The sequence below is a fragment of the Magnolia sinica genome, chromosome 17, assembly GCF_029962835.1.
Source record: "Magnolia sinica isolate HGM2019 chromosome 17, MsV1, whole genome shotgun sequence".
Lineage (NCBI taxonomy): Eukaryota > Viridiplantae > Streptophyta > Magnoliopsida > Magnoliales > Magnoliaceae > Magnolia > Magnolia sinica.
Genome location: NC_080589.1, coordinates 27659647 through 27680603, shown reverse-complemented (window position 1 = coordinate 27680603; position 20957 = coordinate 27659647). Strand labels below are relative to the sequence as shown.

The window sequence follows — 20957 nt, the reverse complement described above, 5'->3', positions numbered from 1 at the left end:
AGAATTGAAGACTGCCAACACATCTTTTTTTTATAACTAAAAATGCCAACACATAATTTTTATAATGAATGATTAAAAGTGCCAATACATCTATTTCTAAAAAAAATATCAGCGCACCAATATCAGTGATATCCCAAATCTGCTTCAAAATTAAGCGAAAAACGGTCGCCTATTTCTGACCAAGGTACCATGGTCAAGACTCATCTTCAACGACAACTTGGACATGTTATCTCAAAAGTCATCACTTGTAACAAACAAACTAGCTGCAGATGGAGAATTCTTGCAAAGTTATATTTTCCTCTTTTTCAATTCTCATATGTTACGTATTTCACAGCTTAAAATTACATAGTTCTAGGATTTGTTGATTAACCAAATGTGCAGTTAAACTTTGTATTTGCAAATTACCACATTACCTCGGCAAAACTTTGCCGCAGTGCAAGCAGCTTTCCTTCTTCACTTCCAGCAAAAATCAGCTTTTGCTTTATCAGTTCTGAAGCTGAATTCCTGCTCAAAGCTTCTCAATTAGCAGATATCTAAGTGTAAATCATGCTAAGATATTAAAAACGCCCCACATCTATCAGTTTTCTGCTACCCTACTCACAGGTAAGATCGGTAATTGATGGCACCTCATACTTACTTCCTACCCACAATGACTCGAACTGCATCATGCATTATTGTGCGTGCAAGCTCTTCAACAGAATCAGGTAAAGTGGCACTAAACAATGATCGTATTATTGAAGGATTGGAGCATGCTTTGACCACGGAATCAATTTGCTCCACAAATCCAAGCTCAAACAGCTTATCAGATTCATCCAAGATGAGATATTCCACCCTGCAAAGAACCAGATTATATCATATGCATATGCTAACACAACTCAGATGAGATATTCCACCCTGCACAGAACCAGGTTATATCATATGCATATGCTAACACAACTCAGACGAGATATTCCACCCTGCACAGAACCAGGTTATATCATATGCATATGCTAACACAACTCGGTGCTTTTTTTTCCTTGGTGTTAATAGAGTTTTTGCAAGAAAATAAGAGAATTTACAGTAATGCAGCCACAAGAAACAGGGCATCCATAACCAACAATAGATATAAAAAAAATTTGTAACAGAACAGAAGTAAATGTTACCAATCACCAAATCCATCCAAAAAAAAAAAAAAAACCCTCTTACCTGGTTATTAGCCTCCGTATTAGTGTAGTGAGAAAAAACATCAAGAATCACATGAATAAAAAATTCTTCACATGGGGGCACTAAACTTAATGGTTGCATTTTGTGTTTGCTTACCTATCTCGAGTGTATCGGCATCGGCTATCAGAAAAAGTAGAGCAAAAAAATAGTCCTTGAAGAGGGAGAATGCCTCTTCCTACAACGCAAGTGGAAATTCATTTATAGTTAGTCTCCCTAGTTTCTTTGGATGGCATTTCATCCACTTGGATAATGAAGCCATAGCTTGTTTGCACTTATCCCGAGAGTAATGGGTCAAAAGGGTTCATAAGCAAGTTGACTAATGCAAGCAGGAACCATAACAAGAAGCTTGCGATGATGGGTACCAAAAAACCAATTTGCAGGTCCTATGGCCCATTCGATGGGGAGCCCCGTGCATCAAGTTGTGTTTGGAGTTTTTACGGAGAATTACATCCTATGTGTGGTTGTGGCCGTTGTTTCAAGTATCGGTGTTGATGCTTGCATTGTGCCCTCGGACACGGAAACATATTCGTATCAAATGGAAAATACCGCATGTATCGGCATGGATTTGAAAATCCATATTGAATCAACTAATACCGGTGTATTCTATCTAGAGGTGGGCAGGATCCGACCCGACTCGTCGGATCCGACTCGACCAAACCGATCGGATCCAATCCGACCCGAATCGAAAGCCAGGGTCGGGTCAGATCGAGTAGATCCACTCGGATCTGACGCCAAAACGAGTCGAGTTTGGGTCATGTAGCAACTCAATCCGATCCGATCCGGACAGGAATCGGGTAGTACAAAGTCAGATTTTACTCTCTTTTTCTTACCTTTACCCTTCTTCTACCCGAAACCTAACCCTACCAGCAGTCCGAGCCGACTTCCTCTTCTTCCCTCCTCCTTTCTCTCCTCCTTTCTGTCCCTCTTTCTGTCCCGATTCCCTCCTCTCCTTTCTCTCCCTCTCTCTCCTGATTTCCCTCCTCTCCTTCTTTCTCTCCTCCTTTCTCACCCCCTCTCTCCCGATTTCCTTCACGTTTCCTTCCTAGTACAAGAGTCTCCGGCTCGGCTTGACTTAGCCCAGTCCGAATCAACCGGACAGACTCAACTCGATCCGACTCGGTTTCCCTGACCAAGTCGGACTCAGTTCGGGTCAGGCTAGTAAGGAATCGGTTCGGATCGAGTCAGCCCTATTGGACTTGGTCCCGAATCGGATCGAGTTCGGGTAAGTACTTGCAAAAACCGGATCGAGTCGAGTTGGACCTAATCTAATCCAACTCGACTCGATGTCCACCTCTAATTCTATCCATATTGACACAATATGATATGCAATACAAGGATGTATCGGCTCATGCTTGTGGGGGGGGGGAAAGACTCATATGGACTCATGTCAACCAACACAAGCCAGTACTGATATGGTTGTAGTATATTGGTCGAAACAATACACATATAGGATGTCCTTCGACCACTATTTAAAAATTTAAAAAAAAATCACTTATTTTCTTTCAGTTGTTAGAGCATCAAGAGTTATTGCCTAGCAAGGTGCGCCATAATGGTAATGGTAGGCGTAACGGTCCCCACCGTTATCGTTACTTGGGGGGTGTATTTAAAAAAAAAAAAAAAAAAAAAAAAAAAAAGGAAAAATCCAAAATATTGAGAGGATTCCAAATATGTATTCTTTTGTGGTTTTGAACATGTTTATGGTGTAACAGTCTACTTTTGATAACAATACCATCTTGGCCTGTCTAATGATTTCATTGATCTGATAGGGTTAGATTGACCTGAAATTCATGCAAGCCATGGCACTCATCCCAAAAATGCACATCCTTAAGCATTTGACATCATTACCCCATGTAATTTTAAGAAAATTTTGAAATAAATTCAGGTGGATAGTGTCACCGATTTGGCAGACTACTCGAATGCCCCCGAATCGACCCAGAATTCATATAATCTATGGCACTCACTCCACTAATGCATATCCTTAAGGGATTTAACATCATTTCTCCTAAGTAATTATAATATATAAAAAATGAAACTAAATACGGATCAATAGTGTCTCCAATTTAGGGGACCACTCGAATGCCCCCAAATCAGCCCCAAATTTATTTAATCTATGGTACTCATCCCACTAATGCATATCCCTAACCAATTAACACCATTCCCCCAAAAAACATTTACGAAAAAATTGAAAATAAATTTGAATGAATAATGTCACCAATTTGGGGGACCACTCCAATGGCCCCGAATCGGCCCGAAATTTATGCAACTTATGACACTCATCCCACTGATGCATATTTCATTATCCAACTATCATATTAGTGGACAATTATTGGATGGTGAACTAAAAATATCTAGTGGTCCTATTTCAACAAACAAGTGTTCGCAAATCAATAGTTAGGATCATTTAAACAATCTGCTTTTGGGATTGTGAATTAACAAGGGTCCCACATTTAAATTGGTTTAGTTTAATTTAATACATGCCACCAATATTAGAGGGTGTATAAAGTGTCATACACCACGGGAGTATAATATAAGGAAAAAAAGGTCTCGAGTCGAACCGGTTGGACCACAAGGTATGGTCCGCCCGACATATAACTTCCAACCGGTTAAGTGCATGTGAAATCCAACCAATGTTTTAAAAAGTGTCATGGCATAGCATGTAGCATAGCTACGTAACATAGGCGTAGCATAAATAAAATGCTACATAGTGCATGCAAATAGTGCAAGTCTCTATAGCTTTGTTGTGTAGCATATGTAGTGTACAATGTACACCTATTTAAAACATTGAATCCAACCTTTAAAACACCACGCTACATCCTACAAGCTATTTAAAACATTGAATCCAACCTTTCCAATAGCTTGGCCCCAAAATGAGAGTCACCTAGTGTAAAAATCATCCATATCTACTCATCAAGTGGACCACACCAGAGAGGAAATTTTCTGGCCATTGATAAATTGCAAAATACAAGTGTCGATCACTCGATGAGTGGATATATCTAAGTTGCAAAAGGTGAACCTTGTGATGGGGTCAACCATTGGATGGATTGGATGTCTCACAAATAAAAGGGTTGGAAGTTCTCTGTTGGTGGACCATAACTTAGACCTTCTCCTTTTTAAAAGCATATATTTAAAAGAAGATATATATGCACGAATGCTTTTCAAAAGAAAGAGAGTTCCGGGGAGAGACAGAGAGAGAGAGAGAGAGAGTTCCATTTGCAAAGGGGAAGAAGAAAGACAAAGAAGAAGAAAAGAAGAAGAGAAGAAGAGAGAAATGTAAGTTTTTTTTTCCTTTTCTCTTCTTCCCTGGAAAATGGATTTTTTAGAGTTTTTCCGAGTTTTTTTTTTTTTTTTTTTTTTTTTTTTTAAAAAAATGGGTTTTTGCAGCGTCATTACGCCATTACGATGGACTGTAACTGCCAGCTACAATGTTTTTTTTTTTTGCTCAAGGTAGCCTATTACGACCCGTATCGCATAACGGGTCATGTCGTTACCATTACATAATGGCCGTTACGTAACCGATTTGGCGTAGTTTGTTAGCAAGGCATTTCCAACCACATCTCTCCACTTCTAAGATGAAAACACTATTTGAGGCAGATTCGATAAATCGAAGCTCTAATGCACCTTTTGGGAAAAAAAAAAAAAAATCAAAAATTAGGTAAAACTCTTTTTTATTTTTGTTGTTGTATTTGTGATTTATGCCACATCATTTATAGAGGATGAAGGGGTTCATGTCAGGCTAAAAAACGTGATAACGAGATTAAAGCCCAACTTAGATTTGCAAGAAAGAGCATTGAACGAAGTTAGTAATCTTTAATTTTGCTATTTCAATGCTTAAAACAATATATGGACTTTGCATGGGCAACTTCTCCAATGCACTTTGTGAGGAATGGAGCAATTTGCGCTCATTCATTCAAAGAATAAGAATAAGTTGCAGGCCAGGACATGAGATTGGCTCGTCTATATGCACCATAACATGAAGCCGAGATTACAAAATGCAAAGCGTGTACCAAATCTAGTTGACAAAGGCAACTTCTGTCCAACAAACTAGGACTATTTACGATCAAGAGGACCCACCTCTACCTAAGTTGGAATAAATGGATAAACAGGTGTAAGATAACAGTGAAGAAGTCAATGTGCACAACCCAGTGTTACACACGCGGCAACAGTAGAAAAAGATTTGATGAGGATAATGTGAAGAAGAGATGAGAATATTGAGAGAGGAGGAGGAGAGTTTGGGAGAGATGATATGTTAGGCTTGCATGCCCTAACACATAATATTTTATTATGAAAAAGCATATAGTACACTGCAGGGGAATAGGGAAGTGTGCACATGCACTTACACTAAAAGGACACACAATAAATATAATACACTAGCATTCTCTATAGCAACAACAGAGTAGTGCAATTGTCTTGGAGCCCGAAGGGGGTTACAAACGATTAGACCAAGGAAAGACTAGCAGTAATGAAACCTAGACAGATGATGATGACAACAATGACGACGATGAAAATGATGATGATACACCTACTAGTCATGCTTGTAGTGTTGCTAAGAACATGTGGTACGACCATCTACAGAGTTCGAGGACAATGTGCATCGACCGACTAAAGGCCGGACTTATAAGTGCACTGAATCACCATACGACCAGCCAAGGGGAGCATCATGAGAAGGCTAATACCAATGGCACTAGAGGAAATGAAGCACCAGAACATCAAATGACTTAAGGCTATGGATATGGATATACCCATGGATCAAGGTGTTCCATAACGGTAACGGTGGCCGCAACGCAAATCTCATAAATTATTGATTAACCGGGACCTACGAGAGATAGAACCCCCATCCTAGCATAGGTTAAATCTAAATTTAATGAAAATCATGTGTCTTGTAAGAGTTTTGACGTGTTAGGGTTGTTTAAAGGCTAGGGAATGTAGAAAATGGGTTTGGGGTATTTAGGCTTAGAGGAATTAGGGTTTGGAACATTAGGATTGAGGTTTTGGAAGGTTTCAGGTTAGGATTTCAGATTTTGGGTTTAAGGGATTAGGATTTAGGGTTTTTTGAATTGGGAATATGGGTTTCAGGTTATGGGAATTAGGGATTTATTATTAGGTTATGGGATTTTCAGATTTTGGGGATTGGATATCTAGGGTTTTGATAATTAAGGGGAGAAGAATTAGGATTTTGAAAAATTAGGGTTAGTGGATTAGGGTTTGGTTGGGTAGGGATATGAATGGGTTAAGGTTTGATTGAATGTGGGTTCTAGGGAGAATAGAAATATCAAAGAAGAGAGATTGGGGAGAGAGTAGTGAAAGAGAAAAGAAAAGAGAAGAATGAAGATAATACATTGATGAGAAGAGAGAAAAGTAGAAAAGCTGACTAGGGAATCGCTCCCTGTGGTTTTGCACCACCAACCCAAACACATAATGAAATTTTGTTCCCTCAAAGAAAAATGAGAGAAATTTCTTTCAATCATAACATGCATAATGGCTAGGGTGGGGACATCCAACCCTTCATAGTCTCAAAGAAGACCTTTTACAAAAACGTGCTCTCAAATAAGATTCTCAACATAAAGATGCTCAATAAATTAAATGTTGTTTCTAATCCCTAATCTCAACACAAATATAAGTTATACCAAAAATAACGAAACATATAAATAAACTAAACAACTAAACTATTTTGTGGCCTGTGGGGAGGCCCGTGGGGATCCACGATCAAGATGTCCGATGATGAAGATCCAACCATCAAAATGGTCCACGGTCAAAATCCAACGGTCTGATCATCGTGTCCACTCGATCCAACGGTTTGATGTGTCCATCAAGCTCCTATATGCAGCCCACATGCATGTTCCCAATGTAAGGTCTCCAAAGATGCACGAACATACATGCGGGGTTTTCAATTTGGCTAGGAATGTGAATTGGGCCACTGGGCCCCATGTAATGGCTGTATAGCCATAAGGAGACTAGCTCAGCCAACATATCAAGCAGCTCCCCCCACGTCTTCCTTTTTTTTAAAAAGATATTTAACGATATTGTTAAAATCATTGCTTGAAAATCAGGAACTTAGACTTTGCTTAGTTGAGCTACGAGTCAAGTTTTGGACAAGTCAACCTAGTGACTTGGCCAAGTCTCGTAAACTTTGACTAGGTCTAAAATATTTTTAGTTAAAATTTTAAAAAGAAAAAAAAAAAAAGAATTACGAATAACAAATCATACGATATTAATGGATCTAAAATATTAATTAATAATTTATACTATAATAATCTCTGTGTATGAAAAGAAAATTATTGATATTAACAATTATCATGTTCATCAAAACAAACAAAGTTTAAGAAAACACAACAATAATCCATGTTTGACCAAAGCAAGGCCAAATATTTAATGTATATGATCTTCGAATTTGGGATACCTGGAGTATACGGAGAGTGCATTTAACCTACAGTAGGTTGTTGTATGATAGGATCCAATAGGAAAGGGCCTACAATAGGTAGGACATTTTCATGGCATCACTCACTTGAGGTACCATCGATCAATAAAATGGATAAACATTTCGTAGGTCCACCAATATTAACTTGAGTGCCTCTAAATAGGACACGAAACCCCGAGGTTGTCCCTCAACTACTAAACCATCGTCCATCTTTAGGAACATGTTCCAAGGGGACCTACTTAATTGTTTCAACCGTCCTTTCTTAGCAACAGTTACATTGTCCTTCTCGAGAAATGATCTAGTGCTCGAAGAGCACTGTAAGTTATATAGTGCACCTAGTTGCATAAGGACATTTGGGTAGTCCAATCAATCCATCCAACCTGCCCATTAGGTCTATTACATATTTCATGAGCTACTATGAAAAATCATAGTGATTAGATGGTGTGATTCATTCATTAGGTGTCCTTATTCATATAGCCATCCGTTTTTCCAAGCCATGGATGGGATGGTTGGGATTGCTTTGATACAAATGATTACTCAAAACGAAAGTGATCCGTGATAGGCTCAAATAAAGGATGTAATCTTTGATTGGACCTATTTTTATGTAATTGATCTAAACCATCCATTATGGAAACAAATAGATGTAGAATCTAATCAAGGATATTAATTGATAAGGGATTGTTATTTAAAAAATACATTTGGAAACATCATTAAGAAAAAGCAAAGAAAAATAGTCGGCTAACACGAAGGACTATTGTTTCTTTAGCAAGTTCTCACACACATTTTGACTCAGACCGAGTCATGATGACTTTGGTGGATCGGCCGAATCAATGTAAAACCCAACTGAATTGTCAAAAACTTGGGCGAGTTCTGTACAAGAACAATCCGTATCATGCATCAGCCATTTTTTTGCTCAATCCGAGTCAACTCAGGTGAGTCCATACTTGACTCACCAAGTTTCTAAACAAGGGGAGGGTAAGATTCTAAAAAATTGTGAGGATTCCAAACACATTTCTTTTTGGTGTTGGACATGTATTTGATGGTGTAAGTGTAACTAGATATTCTTGGGTAAGAATGTTGTCTGTTGGGCAATGTCAGGTTGACCTGCTGAAAATCAACCAAATAGGCCCTAATTGAACACAAATCAAGCATGATTTGGTGGATAAAGTCCCATTACATATAAATACAACAAAAAAGAAGGTAAATGAAAAATACATATATTGATGGTTCACCCCTTTTCTTCCGATATTCCCAAAATGATCCACCGCTTCGATTCATCAAATCCCACTCAAGTTTTGTGTTTTGATCATATAAAAACAGGCCTAAATCTAGTTTAAAAATAGTTTCAAAGCTTCCTTCATGGTTGAAAATAAAAACTTCCATAATGGTCCTACCCAGTGTTTTAAATATCGATGATATCAGCAGCTACATCCCATGATATATCGTGCATCCCACCTATGCGATACGAAATGCACATGTAATGCCAATATATCCCACCTATTCAATCATGTGAGCATTTTCGATTTTCGATCCATGTTTTTATTGTAAATCACGTTAAACCAATGTCAAATGGTTACAAATCTATGATTCTTCATGTTTTCCATGAAAAATCATGGATTTGGAAGTTCGATTTCAAGATTTGGGGGAGATGGTTCAAGTTGTGGATAATTGAGAAAAATTGAAATTTCTCAATTTCTCCCAAATCAATTGTAATCTTTGTATCCAAACACAAAATTAAACATCTATGTAACCTGATCTAGTGATTCTTCTTTTACTTTTGAATGTATTGCTTGTGTTTCCATACATGACTTCTTACGTTTATAAATTATATGAATAGACTTTAAATATACTTGCATCAGTTCAATTGGAATGCGCATATATTAGGACCCTATATAAAGGAAACCCCTATTATGTGCGCTTCGATTTCGAGATTTGGGGGAGAAGGTTCAAGTTGTGGATAATTGAGAAAAATTGAAATTTCTCAATTTCTCGTAAATCAATTGTAATCTTTGTATCCAAACACAAAATTAAACATGTATGTAACTTGATCTAGTGATTCTTCTTTTGCTTTTGAATGAATTGCTTGTGTTTCCACACATGTCTTCTTACATTTATAAATTATATGCATAGACTTTGAATATACTTGCATCAGTTCAATTGGAAAGTGCATATATTAGGACCCCATACAAAGGAAACCCCTATCATGTGAACTTTTTTTGTGATGTGTGTATTGATGTCTTTTTCAACAACCCTGAAGTTTAATTGAAAAAATCGACCAATTTTCCAATGTTCCCATGTTTCCCAACAACAGCAATACGTTATCCGATACAACCGATGTATCCCATGCGATAACCAATATGTATCATCCGTATCCAAAGGATGCGATACAAAATGCGATAACGATATTTAAAACATTGGTCCTACCTGCCCCAACATTATACTTCTTCTGTAGCTTTGTTGATGATTTGACGGCTATGATCAACCAGTCGAAGTGATGTTTGAGAGGCCAAAGGTGGATCCCACATGATGAAAGGTTCAAATCCATAACCCATTACAGTTATTCAATATGGACCATCAAGTTTCCAATCCATTGCTTAGGTTATTAGCATCATTACATCAAACTAATTACGAGGGTGGACAAACAACATGGGCCCCACATGATGGATAATGCTCAGACCTTTTCTTGGTGTAAACATGGATCATCTATTTCCTAAACATTGATTAGATGGTTAGGATCATCTCATTAAAGTGATTGTTTGTGAGGGTCAACAATGAAACATGAGCTCCACATGGAGAAGAGTTCCAAGTCATTAATGGGAACTTTTTTAGTATGATAAATATGGACCATCCATTTCTTATCCATTGACCAGAACGTTAGGATCATTATCGGGTGATTTGTTAAGGGTCAAATATTGCATATTAGACCCCAGTTATTACCTAATTTTACGAACATGATACTGTTTAATGTCCTATTTTAATTGTGTTTGTGTTGTAAGGTGAATTTAAGAGCCTGGACTGAAAAAGGGTACCAAAAGCATGGATTTAACACTCAAAAATCACCAAGGCAAGGGACGGACCCCAGGGGACCGAGACCGAAGAACTTACACGCAAAGATCCGAGAAAATCAAGTAATTAACGGTGAAAGAGGCCTGAAAATCGTCCTGAATACAAGATCACAAGGTTCCCACCTAGGGGTGCACACAGTTCGATTTGGTCCGGTTTTGGGGTGAAACCGAAACCGAATCGTTCCCTACGATTCTAGGATTTTTGGAACCGGAACCGGACCGTTAGCACCCTAGAACCGAACCAGAACAGGACCGTGAAAACTGGTTCGGTTCTGGATCGGTTCCACGGTTCTAGGCTTTTTAAGTAGGTAAGAAAAGAAACACAACCACCATCCACATATAAAGGATGAAGGCCAAAGATTTGATGGCTAGGGTCGAATGATCTTGGATTTCACGTGCTTTTCTACACAGTTCTCGAAATAGCAACAGAGAACAGAGCAGCTACTTCGTCTCTCCCTCTCTCTATCGTCTCTTTCTTTTGTTTGCAGCATTTCAGCAAACGGAAACCGGGCAGTGCGGATTTTTCGTTTTCCGTTACGAACCGTACCGGCATTGAGCATTTGAGTGCTTTTTCGGCCGAGATTTATTGTAATATCACCGCATTTAAAACACATGCTATAGAATCTCTTGGATTGGATGAGTCTTTATCTTCAATCCCTCTTCTCCCAACACTCTTCTATTTCTAGCTTCTGTTTCTCGTTTTTCTTGTCATAAAGCAAAAGGTGAGTGAGAGAGAGAGAGAGAGAGAGAGATTCATGCATTTCTATGGAGAGATTTCAGATCTTCGATACTTACAAGAACGAGAAGAAAAGTCTCTCTTCTTTTCTCTCAGGTGAGAGCAGTTGATTTCTCATTTCTCTGTCAGATCTTCTTCGGTTTCTTCCGTTTTTTTGTATTTATTTTTCTTTTTTGGGGTTCAGATCAACAGTTCGATTCGGTTCTATAAGGCCCTAAACCGGAACCGATCCATAATCAACGGTTCTGGGAAGTTTGGAACCGGAATCGAAACCGAACTGTTAGCACCCTAGAACCGGACCAAACCGGACCGATCCAACGGTTCCGATCCGGTTACACGGTTCCAACAGCTCAATGTGCACCCCTATTCCCACCATCCATTTGGCTCGAAACTTTATATCTGGCCTGAGGACCAAAAAGTAACCGTAAACGTAAAATTTCAGCCATTGGATCTTTGTGGAAGTGGCCCAACGGACAGATCAACCCATAAATCAGTCCTGGGGCCCACCTGGTCTTTGGATAGGCCTCAATTTTGGACTCAACCCCTATAATTAGATGAGAAAACGATTGGACGATGTGGATGCCTTCAGAACACTACCATGGACACTGCAATATACATGTCCTACCCCTAATCACTCCAGAAAACCACCTTGCATTCGTCCATTTACAAAACTGACAGTATAATCACCCAGATACATGACTAGAATACCAACCATCAAGTCTTCCTATTTTTAGCATGTTATCTGACCCTCCATCGTATGTGGATCCTCCAAACGGGCCACCCGAATATCATAATAAATTGATCATTTCGAAGATCTTAGAGTGTATTCCAAGACTACCGACCAACTTCCCTATCAGGTGTATAAAACATTGTTTTTAGACTTCGGAGTGGTATTGTCCGTTAAAAAGACATTTGAGTCATCTATGAGTGATCAAGACTCAAACTTAGGCGTTAGAAAGAGCGTGAAAAATAACAAGTATTGGTGAAACTTCGTCTCATTTGCACGGTGCAGTCAGGAGATACGGACGGCAGAATATTTGACAAAAGAAAGGATAGAATTGTAATTAAGGGGGATGCCAAGTGCATGGCATTGTTGGACGATTTCAATGGAAATTTTAACGGTGAGTATTCTCGCTACTTGGTGGGACTGTGCGATCCACCTGATTAACTAAACCACTTCATTTTTTACAGAGTTTCCCAAAATGGCATGACAAACCGAATAGACAGAACAGATCTTCAGAATAAACATATACGTGGGCCCACATGATACCAAAGCCAATTACGTAACTTTGTTACGTGGCTTCAAGAATGTGTAACGGTTGTTGGGAAACGTCTACTTATCACATAGATTGTGGCCCTCCTAGAACTCAAATTTGCCCCATCTTTTGGGCCATGGCTTAAAATGACCCTATGAAAGCGGTGAAGGGCATGGATTCCCCGAGAGACCATCACAAGTGGACCCCACCTAAACCAACTAATAAACCAAAGTCGGCAAACTTTACATAAACTTTCCACACATCGACCAAACCGAGTACGTTTCACCGCGCCTTCATACTTCGTTTGTGGGCCACCTGATCAATAGATTCACTCCAACTTTTGGCCCATGTCCCAACACAACCTCCTCATGCTAATGCAGGGAGTGGATTTTCTCAAGCAACGATTATTGTGGACCCCACCGATTACGCAATCCATCCGCGACCGATGCTCTCTCTGTTTCGCTACACAGGAAACAGAGTTGTGTAAGCTCAACCGACCATGCAATCCAGCAACACCAACTCCAGCAGCCAACCATCCTCCTTACATCATGTTATAAAAGGAGAGAGAGAGAGACAGAGAGAGAGAGCGCAAAGGCATCATCCGGGGACGTGAGAAGAAGCAGAAGAGAGAGAGAGCGAGAGAGAGAGAGAGAGAGAGAGAGAGAGTGGACGACTGCCACAGAGTTTTTCCTTCTTCGGTTTTTCTTTCCTTGATGTTATTTTCTTTAAGAGTCTTTACCCTAATCATGTCTATGGTTGGCTAAACCTCTTAGCTAGGGATAAGAGGTGAAGCTTGCAGCACAATGGGGTTTTCTATTGCTTTGATTCATGGTTGTTGAACTCTCTTTGATTTAAGTTTGATTATAAGGAATATTCATAGTTTTTAATGGTTTGTTGTGACTTAAATTACAATAGATCTGCGATAGCTTTGAGTATGTTCTTTTCATTATAGGGTTTGTGAATTTGGGAACCCTGTCCTCCTGGGCATGGTTGGATGATGGAATCCTTCCTAACATTCATGCATCCCTTAGATTGGATGTGAATTGGCTAAATTCTGTTGTTTGCTTTGTCTCATGGGCATGGTTTTGTGATGGAATCAATTCTAATTCTCATACTTCTCATCTCTTGAAAACTGGATCGAAGGAAGCTCAGATATGGATTTTAATGAATTATCTTTCAACTGGATGAATATGGGACTCTAAATCCAGTTCTGTTCATGAATCAAGCATAGATCTCCCTGATCTCTACAAGTGGATCCTTGGCACCCTAGTTTCCCATCTTTAAATTTTACAAGTTTTAGTCTAATATTTCACCATTATTCCCTTAAAAATTTCCTGATTTAGATTACATCTTCGCTTAGTTCTAGTTCAAGTACTTTCAGATTACGTACAAGGTTCGGTCCCTGTGGATTCGACCTCGGTCTTACCAAGATTATTACTACATTGCAACCCTATACTTGGGGTGTGAACAAGTTTTTGGCGCCATTGCCGGGGATTGACGGTTACGTTTTTCTGAGATTAACTCGTTTTAGGATTAGGTTAAGATTAGGGTTTTTCTAGTTCTTAATTCTAGGTTTAGGTTTTTCTATTTGATTTTTAGAAACTAACCTAACTTTCCTGTTTTGTAGGACCATGACATAGACATTCTAAATTAGTAATCTCTTTCTAATTTTCTAATTTTTAAGTCTTTTATTTTTAGATTAGGTTTTCTTTTCTATTTTTAGAAATTTTCTATTCTAGGATTTCTTTTTCTTTTTTTTTTGGAAACTAACTTACTTTCTATTTTAGAACTTTCTAACTTTATTTTAGAAACTTACTATTTTTAGAATTTTTCCCTTCTTAGAAACTAGTTTACTTTCTATTTTAGAAACTTTCTAACTTTAGACTTCTTATTTTTAGAAACTGACTTGTTTTGTTTTGTTTTGCTTTGCAGGTTTTTAACTTAGGAACTTCGAATTTGGTAACTTCTTTCCAACTCTTCTCTTTATTTCTAAATTTCTATTTATTTTCTTATTTTTTAGGATTAGGTTTAGAATCTGAATTGAGGGCTGCGAGTGTTTCATGCCCAAGTGGGTCCGTGACAACACTCAACGTCTCTTGACTGAAGGAGGATTGGTTGAGGGGTCGACTATCCATCGCAGGACTAGACACCGCTTGAGATCCCCATAGTTAATTGAAGTAATGGCTGCAAACCAACCTCTTCTACCCCAACCTAGGGTGGAGGACATCCAAGATGAGAATGAGGTGCATCAAGCACCCCCGCCTCGTACTTTGCGAGATTATTTACAACAAGCGGGGGTGATCACGCCCTCATGCATGGTTTTTCCAGAAAATACGGGACACATGAATATCAAGCCAGGGGTGATCCAACTCCTTCCAAAATTTCATGGGCTTGAATCTGAAAATCCGTATCTACACTTGAGAGAGTTTGAGGAAATTATAGCCACTGTATACTTTCCTAACGTGTCTGAGGACACGGTCAGGCTGAAACTCTTTCCCTTTTCTTTAAAAGAGAAAGCTAAGACGTGGTAACATTCACTACATCCCCGATCTATTGGCACATAGAATGACATGACAAGGGAGTTCATAAAGAATTTTTTTTCATATCACAAAATGAACATCCTTAGAAAGTCAATCATGAACTTCGCCCAAAAGGAGGATGAAACATTCTTCCAATGTTGGGAGTGGTTCAAGGATCTTGTCAGCTCATGCCCACAACACAGATTTGAAACGTGGCGCATTACACACTTTTTCTATGATGGGCTAACATCTTCCATGCGCCAATTGGTCGAGACAATATCCAATGGGGAATTTATGAATAAAAATGTCGATGATGTGTGGGATTACTTGGATAGACTTGCTGAAAACGCACAATCATGGGACACATACCCAAAATCGAGTACTACTTCTAGGCCCCCTCAATCAAAGGAAAGGGGCAGAGTATACCTTATGAAAGATGATGATGATATCAATGTTAAAGTGGCTAATCTCATAAAGAAATTCAAGGCCATGGAATCAAAGAAGGATAAGGGTAAGGAAGTTTTTTGCGGTATTTGTGGTTGTAACAGTCACACAACTGAAAATTGTCCAACTATATCTGCCCTTCAAGAGGTACTGACTGAGTAATCCAATGCCGTCAATAATTACTAAAGACCTTTCAATGGACCCACCTCTAATACGTACAATCCTAGTTGGAGAAATCATCCAAACTTCAATTGGAGGAATGGATAAACTGCCACCCCTCAAGGTTTCTTCAATCAAATTCCAAATCAAGGGAAACCTCAAGAGGATCCAGTTTTAAAACACATTCAAGACCAAGAGCTATTTAATCAGAATATGGCACAAGCAATCCAGGAAATCAAATCAGCAATTAGAACGCTTGCGTCGTCTGTCCAAAGGATGGAGTCACAATTGGTAATTGGGGGAAAGGAGATGCTTCCTGCTCAACCTCTCCCCAATCCTAAACCGCAATATGAGTAAGTGACCCCAGCTCTTCAAATCAGATGGATCAAGCTAAGTCTATCACTACTCTTAGGAGTGGGAAGATAATTGACAAAACTATTCCGGTGAGGGCTGAAAAGCCTAAGGACCCAGAAAAGGACAACGATGATAAACCTAGCATTGCCCCACAAGAATTAGAACCAGAACTTCAGGGCAAGCCGATTGCTCCATTTCCCCAACGGTTGGTTGCACCAAAACCTCTCTCTACGTCTCAGGACATTCTAAAGGTGTTGAAACAAGTGAAGGTCAATATTCCTCTATTTGATGCCGTAAAACAAATATATTCATATGCCAAATTCCTTAAAGACTCATGCACGACCAAAAGACAGCAAAATATTCAAAAGAAAATCTTCTTGACCAAGAAAGTGAGTGTCATCCTAAAGCAAGATGTGCCGCAGAAATTCAAAGATCCCAATAGCCCAACCATATCATGTGTGATCGGGAACTATCAAATTGAGCACGCAAGTGTCAATCTGATTCCCTACTCGGTGTACAAGCAGTTAGAATTGGGTGAATTAAAACCCACCTTAACCACATTACAACTTGCTGATCGCTCTGTTCGTGTACCGAGAGGGATAATTGAGGATGTGTTGGTCCAGGTTGACAGATTCTACTACCCTGTAGATTTTATCGTCCTGGATACTGAACCCATCAGTAACATGAGCACTCAAATTCTCGTCATTCTTGGTCGCCCATTCCTTGCCACCTCAAACGCAATCATCAATTGCAGGAATAGTGTTATGAGTATGTCTTTCGGGAATATGACATTGGAGTTTAATATCTTTTTCAACACGAGCAGACGGTTAGAGGATGATGACGATTTCCACGACATTAACATGATTGACTCTTTCGTGGAAGATAGAGCGTCTCTAACCTTATCCTCTGACTCTCTAGAGACGTGCGTGGCCCACTCCCATGATTTCGATGATGACATGATTAGGGAGATGGTTGTCATGCTTGATACCACGCCGGTACTTGAAGTTAACCGATGGAGGCCACAATTTGAAAATTGCCCTAAACTAATGTAGTGCCTCTACCGTCTAGCCTCAAGGCACCGAAGCTTGACCTAAAACTATTGCCCTATGATTTGAAATATGATTACTTAGGTCAAGAAGAGACATACCCAGTGGTGATTTCATCCCACCTTAAGAAAAAAAAAAAAAGAGTGCTCATTTCTACTCTTGAAGAAGATAAGGAAATTATTTGGCATATCATCACAAATCTCGATATAATGAATGAACTCCTTTCAACTGGATATTTTGACTCTTTAGAAGATTGCTCAGTATACTTTATGGATATAAACAATCCCATGATACAAAACATAGTGCATAATTGACAAGACAATACCTCGGTAGTTGTTACTGACCGAGAAAACCCTTATTCTAAAGAATCTCCTCCCTCAGATCCTGAATGTTTACCATTAAAGGAGGATGAGCTGAAAATTGAACCAAAGACTGCAGCTTCGAAGTGTGTTGAGAATACACCACCTACTAAAAAAAATTTGAATTTCATCTATGTGTAATCTCTGATTCACTATGTTATACTGATATTGAAACTTTTTCTATCATAGGTGAATCGTATATACTTTGGACATCTCAGGAGATTAAGAGGAAACCTTATGCTGAGGTATATAAATTTCTCTGGGAATTCATGCTCCAGTCTCCAGAGCATCTAAGACTATTGCAAAAAGGGCTTTTGGATAATCTTGTTGAGAAACCTTCTGAGAAATTTATCAAGATATTGGCCGGAGGAGGAACCTTGCGGCATGACTGGGTAGCTCTTCCCTTGATCTCCTAGTCTGATGGAGATATAGGTAGGTTTACTGCTTTCATAGGACTATGGTAATTTGCTTTATGCCGTTTTAGGTTAGTCGGCTTTACGCCGTTAGGATAGTTTGCTTTTATTGGTTTAACTCTTGTACCGAGTCACCTTCACGCTATGATCTCTTTGGAAAAAGCCGTTCAATCTCCTCATCAGGTATTATCTTTCCATCACTTCTCCTTTACTTTTGTTGTCTCATGTGCATTGCATGCTTATATCTTTTACATTGAAGACAACGTAGATTTTAGGTTGGGGATGGGAGATTAGGCTACCTAATCAGTATTTTCTTGGTCTTAGCGGAAATTGTGAAAATTCTTAAACTTTTTCTGAAAATTTTAGTGAATTTGAAGTGATTTTAACGGCCATCTTTGATTTAAACGTATAAGATATGTAATGTTGGTAATTTATGACTCTTGGATTCAATTATCTGTTAGATTTCACAGTTAAGTCGAATTGTTAATCCATGATTAGAAGTTTTAAACATTGATTGAGTCATGATTTCACATGTCACACCTAGCTTACACATTAAGGCTTTAGTTCGATATTGAATTGTTAACCTGGTAGTCACTAGACATGGAAGAAGCCAACCTAGGGAATTTGTCCATCATGTTCAAAGAAAAAAAATACCTCGCTAAAAAACAGTTGTCTTCGGAAAGGGTTGGGTGAATGGTCTTCACCATTGGTTTGCACCCTATAGGTGAGGGTTCAATTCCCCTCATTGGCTTTACCTTTAAAAGGTTGACATAGCGTGAAAGCCATTAATGGAAAAATCAAAAGCTGGAAGAATGAAAAGTTGAACTGTAAGGCAATTTTTGGTTTAGGTTATGGTTATCTTAAATGCTCTTGTGATTATCAATGTTATCATGAAAATAAAGAATTGAGCCTTTGATTGTGATAAGTTTAGGTTTCACTATACACCCATGGAACTCAACGTTTAGAATTTTTCTAATCAATGGATTAATACTTTGAACTTGAGTAAGAAGTTAACCGTGCGCTTGAGTCCAGGAGAAAGTAATGCCCAACATTCATGAATCTTAGAATTCTATTAACTGGATTGTTGTTCAAAAATCACTCGGGTTTACAGAAATTAACCCATAATTCTTAAATTATTTTTCGCATACTTTGCTCGGGACTAGCAAAATGCTAGTTGGGGATTGTGTTGAGGGTCAAATATTGCATATTAGACCCCAGTTATTACCTGATTTTACAAACATGATACTGTTTAATGTCCTATTTTAATTGTGTTTGTGTTACAAGGTGAATTTAGGAGCCTGGACTGAAAAAGGGTACTAAAAGCATGGATTTAACGCTCAAAAATCACCAAGGCAAGGGACGGATCCCAGGGGACTGAGACCGAAGAATTTACACGCCAAAGATCCAAGAAAATCAAGTAATTAACAGTGAAAGAGGCCTGAAAATCGTCCTCAATACAAGATCACAGGGTTCCCACCATCCGTTTGGTTCGAAACTTTATATCTGGCTTGAGGACCATAAAGTAACCATACAAGTAAAATTTCAACCATTGGATCTTTGTGGAAGTGGCCCAAGGGACAGATCAGCCCAAAACAGTCCTGGGGCCCACCTGATCTTTGGATAGGCCTCAATTTTGGACTCAACCCCTATAATTAGATGAGAAAACGATTGGAAAGTATGGATGCCTTCAGAACACTACCATGGACACTGCAATATACATGTCCTACCCCTAATTACTCCAGAAAACCACCTTGCATTCGTCCATTTACAAAATGGACAGTACAATCACCCAGATACATGACTAGAATACCAACCATCAAGTCTTCCCATTTTTATCATGTCATCTGACCCTCCTTCATATGTGGATCCTCCAAACGGGCCACCTGAATATCATAATAAATCGATCATTTCGAAGATCTTAGGGTGTATTCCAAGACTACCGGCTAACTTCCCTATCAGGTGTATAAAACATTGTTTTTAGACTTCGAAGTGGTATTGTCCGTTAATTTGAGTCATCAATAAGTGATCAAGGCTCAAACTTAAGTGTTAGAAAGAGCGTGAAAAATAACAAGTATTGGTGAAATTTCGTCTCATTTGCACAGTGCAGTTAGGAGATACGGACGGCAGAATATTTGACAAAAGAAAGGATAGAATTGTAATTAAGGGGGATGCAAAGTGCATGGCACTGTTGGGCGATTTCAATGGAAATTTTAACGGTGAGTATTCTCGCTACTTGGTGGGACTGTGCGATCCACCTGATTAACTAAACCACTTCGTTTTTGACAGAGTTTCCCAAAATGGCATGACAAACCGGATGGACAAAACGAATCTTCAAAATAAACATGTAAGTAGGCCCACATGATACCACAGCCAATTACGTAACTTTGTTACGTGGCTTCAGGAATGTGTAACGGTTGTTGGGAAACGTCTACTTATCACATGGATTGTGGCCCACCTAGAACTCAGATCTGCCCCATGTTTTGGGTAATGGCTTAAAATGACCCTATGAAAGCGGTGAAGGGCATGGATTCCCCGAGAGACCATCACAAGTGGACCCCACCTAAACCAAAGTCGGAAAACTTTACATAAACTTTCCACACATCGACCAAACCGAGTAGGTTTCACCGCGCCTTCATGCTTCGTTTGTGGGCCACCCGATCAATAGATTCACTCCAACTTTTGGCCCATGTCCCAACACAACCTCCTCATGCTAATGCAAGGAGTGGATTTTCCCAAGCAAGGATTATTGTGGACCCCACCGATTACACAATCCATCCGCGACCGATGCTCTCTCTGTTTCGCTACGCAGGAAACAGAGTTGCGTAAGCTCAACCGACCATGCAATCCAGCAACACCGACTCCAGCAGCCAACCAACCTCCTTACATCATGTTATAGAAGGGGAGAGAGAGAGAGAGAGAGAGAGAGAGAGAGAGAGAGAGAGAGAGAGAGCAAAGGCATCGTCCAGGGACGTGAGAACAAACGGACGA

The 20957-nt window shown here is 39.2% G+C and overlaps 1 protein-coding gene and 1 non-coding gene across 2 annotated transcripts in view; both read right to left on the bottom strand.

Moving 5' to 3' along the window:
• The window catches only part of LOC131230242 (DEAD-box ATP-dependent RNA helicase 57), a 60105-nt gene that overhangs the window by 19263 nt on the left and 19885 nt on the right, over nt 1–20957 (bottom strand). Inside the window, exons 8-9 of the mRNA XM_058226076.1 lie at nt 638–832; nt 414–504 (exon numbers count right to left, since the gene is read on the bottom strand). Of these exons, the coding sequence (XP_058082059.1) occupies nt 414–504; nt 638–832 (286 nt within the window). The remainder of the gene's footprint in view (nt 1–413; nt 505–637; nt 833–20957) is intronic.
• On the bottom strand, nt 15294–15400 carry LOC131232039 (small nucleolar RNA R71). The gene has a single exon (XR_009164644.1). It is a non-coding gene; the product is annotated as a small nucleolar RNA R71 (small nucleolar RNA).